Below are 4586 nucleotides of genomic sequence, written 5' to 3'. Positions count from 1 at the left end.
ACAGGCCTACCAATAAATTGTCGCGGACAACAAAATGGCGGTGGGCTTATTACATAGTGAAGCAGTATATATCGATGAAATTTCAATTCCATATATCTTTGTAAATACGGAACGGGATTGAACCATTTTTTGACAGATAGTCCGATTAGAAATCCATCTCTCACAATACCGTAGATTGCAAATGATTCCTATAGCGCTAAAATGGCGCATCTGGACTTTAATTAGACTAATTACATAAATAAACGAACCTAACCTAGGACGCTTGATCCATGCACATGATTTACTAGTTGTTTATTTCTTGCCATGTCTGTGTAGTTTGTCTTTCGGTTTTGTTTTGTATGTAGTGCGGTCCTCCTAAACTTACTATTAATTACATGTGTTGATATAACTAACTTTTTGTACAGCAAATAATTTGACAATAGCTATTAATGTTAATAGGTTTGCAGTTTTGTGTTCAGAAAGTCAAACCGAAGGACTAAATCAGTGAATGTGTATCTGTTTAGTTGTTAGCTGTATTGAACATCACTACCCTTCCAAGTGTTTCAACAGGACGTGTATCTTCACATGATCAATGATGCAATTAGACCCAATTTCTTTCAAATGTGAGAGAATATGGTTGTGATCACCATCCAATATGTTTTAAGTAATGGCTATACTGGGAATACCGTTCTCAAATTTGCTTAGCACTTCTAAAAGCGTGTTTTGCAAGGTATTATTTTGTAGGCCCATTATTTTAAAAAGAGGCGTTATCACTCTCACCAAGAAATTAAATACATTTTCTGCTTTGTAATATCTTGTTAAATTAACCATAGAATCTCTTAATTAACAAAAATCTACCTTCGTTACACTTTGGCAGTTAAGATTTGTCTCACACTTTGTATAAAAGCTACTTGGAACATCTCTAATAAAGATTTTTTTTCAACGAATACCTGGGTAATTGTATCTTTAGTTTGTTCGCGGAATTGGCCTCAAATTTGCAAATAAGTTATGTCGAACATGCACAAAATATCGTTTATTTGATTAAATAAGGAGTGTTATGACGATTGTCACCAATGTAACGTGTACTCTATACAGTCTTTAATACCAGAATAAGTGACTAATACGACTTCACGTACAACAATAGGACTAGGTGGTTTGGGACTAATATGTAGTAAACCATTAATTGTTATTTATCTTCTGTTCCCCGAGTTTTAACCCCCACTACCCAACACCTGGAACTGTTGGACAGTAACAGACTTCAGACCCGCAGCGTAACGCTAAGTAGCGTCCAATCCATTAAAACCAGATATCATTAATCAACCACGCCACATTAAACAATATTGATTATCTATGTCTATATTATAAAAAAAGATAGATATATAAATTGACAAAATCATATCTTCTTACAATAACACTAATCTTGTCCGGAATCAAATATAGGCCTATACGGACAATGATGCACATTTTAATTTTACAAGATATCATACTAGGACGCCTTTTAGATTTCGGCTTCAGATGTATTTCGCCGAACATAACTGATTTGAAATTAGAGTAAAAACGGAAACGATTGAATGTAAATAATCAGTTTATATACATTCATATTACATTATTATACGAGTTGCGACCCATTTGTGTCAATTTTTAGGTCCCAAATATTAGCTATTTTGTTCCTTTAATAATGAAATCTGCATGTAAAATAATTATTCCAATTGGAGTATCGACAACTACTTGAAAATGCGAGTCAACAACAATTGTACAAATTCGATATAGTGCTATATATTTAAGAATGCAATTCGAAAAAAAGATTAATTTTACAAAACAAAAATAAATCAATTATACCAGTTATTCCGCCAAGGATATGCAATTTCGCTTTAGCTGTAACAATAAATAGTTTCCCGTCAATTATATAATTTCGATCTCATTTCACCAATTCAATCCTAATTTTTAAATTGTGTAAACTTTCACATCATATGTAAGATATTTTAGTTTAGAAATAGCACACACCATAACTGTATACGTATGTGTGTATTATCCCAAAATCAGTATAAAAATTTCAACTAGTTTATGAAAACGAAAAATAAAACCCCAAAAATCAGAATTAGTTTAACAAAAGTCAGTACCGGTATCATAAGAACATTTCATCTGCAATCTTTACTGTTAATAGACTATGTATATCAATCACTGTAGTTGAAAATAATATACATCAATTCTCGTGAATAATCACCGATTTTTCTCCACTGGAAGCCCTTTGGGAGACTTCTTGGTCGCTATCTAGTAAGCTTGTTGACGCTGGCGCTACTGTTGGTATTCCCAATGAATTCTGTACTTTGACTTCTCTCATCTGTGCCAACACCTTTTCTTTTTTACAAACGTAATGTCTAAAGGTACCGAAGATAAAAAGATCCCAAAAGCCACGTGTGAAAGAGAATATGTGAAGGATTTTATAGGCACTGAGGTCCGTAAACTGATATAATCCCGTTCGATGGTCGATACAAAAGGCCGCGATTTCCGCAGGCAAGTGACAGCACACAAAGCACATAAATAAAGCAAACGCGAATACCAGAATTGATAACGATGGTTTATACAGTCTTCCTGGTTGATTAGCTGGGTTCTTGGTCAAGGCAAAAGCTATGAAAAGCGCTGCCGTGGCACACACAGGAAATAAAAAAATAATTAAGAAATCCAGCACTAGGAATATTGCGTATAAATCTAGGAATTTTTCAGCAACAAAGCACATGGCTAATTTTTGATTAGGCAGCTCACTAATCTCCACATAAGCTGTATCATAAATAACTACAGCCCATATATTATAAGCCGCAGCAAAAAACCAAGTCAAACTACAGAAAAATAAACATCTTCCTGGAGATAGCAGCCGAAATTTATGATTCAACACAGCAACTATTCGTTCCATAGTAAGTAAAAATATTGTATATGATATAGCCGTCTTTGCCACATTTGAAAAGTAGAAGAAACCTTTACAAACGTAAGGTGATAAATCCCCTAAAGTTTTTTGAAGGATGTCTAATGGCAGGGTAGCAATTCCTGATATCAGATCCCCAACTGCCACAGAGAAAACTAGTATATTAGTAGATTGTCCTAATAACTTTCTAGTAAAATATAACATAAGTAAAATAACATCCCCAATTATTATAATCACATCTATAACTATTTCCAATACCAAAAATATCCAATGTAAATGTATTCTATCAAAACTATCAATGACAATTTCCGAAGTATTGGTCATTAGATTCATTGTCAACATTATGTAAAGCGTGCCTCTCAAATTCCAGCCATTCCTAACACTGACTGTTTTCTAAACGCATGCAGTGTTTTTATATCTCTCTGATCGGTCGATGACGGAAACAGTTTATATGGTGTCCGCAAATCTGTCGAGCATTCACGTGTCAATAACTTGCCATCAGAAGTCTTGAGAGCCCTCCAGGTATAATGGAATTATTTGGCACAAAGTAGCAGCGAGTCGACTGGGCCAGGCCTTGACGAAGTGAAGTGCTGCGAGCGCTAGCTTGGTTTTCAACCGTATATAAGTGCGTTGTCTGACAAATTATATCTGTTTTTCAAACGCGGTAAATGCAAGATGTTTACGTTGGAAATATCCTTTATATAATTGCGTTTTTTTATGGGGGGTTTAAAACTTTGATGTACGTGTCAGATGATTCATATCTGTCATTTTTGTCTGGCAAACAAACACTTTATGATTTGATAAAAGCAAAACACACAACAGAATAGCACTTTTAATCACCTTGTCACGATGAATACACCTCTTTTAGCCATTAAGACAATTGTTTTTCTCTCTCTTTGATGCAACAGTCAATAACGAACGAATACAGATAATTCGATTTGAATGTTTTGCCGTTCAGTAGTTGGGTTAAAGTTAATTTTCCATGCACCGGAATTCATTTAATCCATGTGAATGAAACTTGGTTATATATTTTGTTAACATTTTGGTATGATAACGAAGCAGATATGGTGTGCATTACTCGTCAACAAGTCCACCATAGTATGGAACCAATCGATAACAAAAAGAGCACAAATTGCTCCAAGCGACGGGTGCCTTACATGTTACTTAGATCCACTGTCATTATTTTTTCCATCAAAGGAAAGAGTGCAGATGTAAAAGTATGTAAGCCATATTGGAAATCTGTGAATGTAGCTCTCCTACGATCAATACTTTCGTGAATAAACCTTTTTGTTAAAGTAGACGTTTTTAATAAAACGCACAGATTAATGGGTCCAAGACACTTACACGGTTTATTGCAGAGACATAAAGACGATTATTTCTGTCAAGTGACCGTCTGTGAGACAGGATATACAAATGATCAGTTCTTTGAAGTACGTTAAAATATTGAATTGCTTCATTTTCCTGGGGTAATATATTACAAAATCATACATCAAATTTTAAGATACCCTTAATTGAAAATTAAAAATACACGTATTGACAGTTATAATGAACTCGTTTTGCAAAGATCGGACAACAACATGCCTCAGAAAGAGTACTTAATACACATTGACAATGTATATAAATTTGTATTAAATAAACTTCCCAATATCTTTAAATGCAGTTATATGTATGATAACCACGGCTCTAA

General features: G+C 34.2%; 1 protein-coding gene across 1 annotated transcript; it reads right to left on the bottom strand.

The window, feature by feature from the left end:
* Positions 1 to 1987: 1987 nt before the first annotated feature.
* On the bottom strand, positions 1988 to 3232 carry LOC126830471 (uncharacterized). The gene has a single exon (XM_050560859.1). The coding sequence runs from the start codon at positions 3230 to 3232 to the stop codon at positions 2183 to 2185; it is 1050 nt and encodes a 349-aa protein (XP_050416816.1). The 3' UTR covers positions 1988 to 2182.
* Between the last annotated feature and the right edge of the window lie 1354 nt (positions 3233 to 4586).

The sequence above is a fragment of the Patella vulgata genome, chromosome 8 (assembly GCF_932274485.2).
Source record: "Patella vulgata chromosome 8, xgPatVulg1.2, whole genome shotgun sequence".
In the NCBI taxonomy this organism is placed as follows: domain Eukaryota; kingdom Metazoa; phylum Mollusca; class Gastropoda; family Patellidae; genus Patella; species Patella vulgata.
Note: the sequence above shows the minus strand (reverse complement) of the source record. Positions and strands in the feature narration are given on the sequence as shown.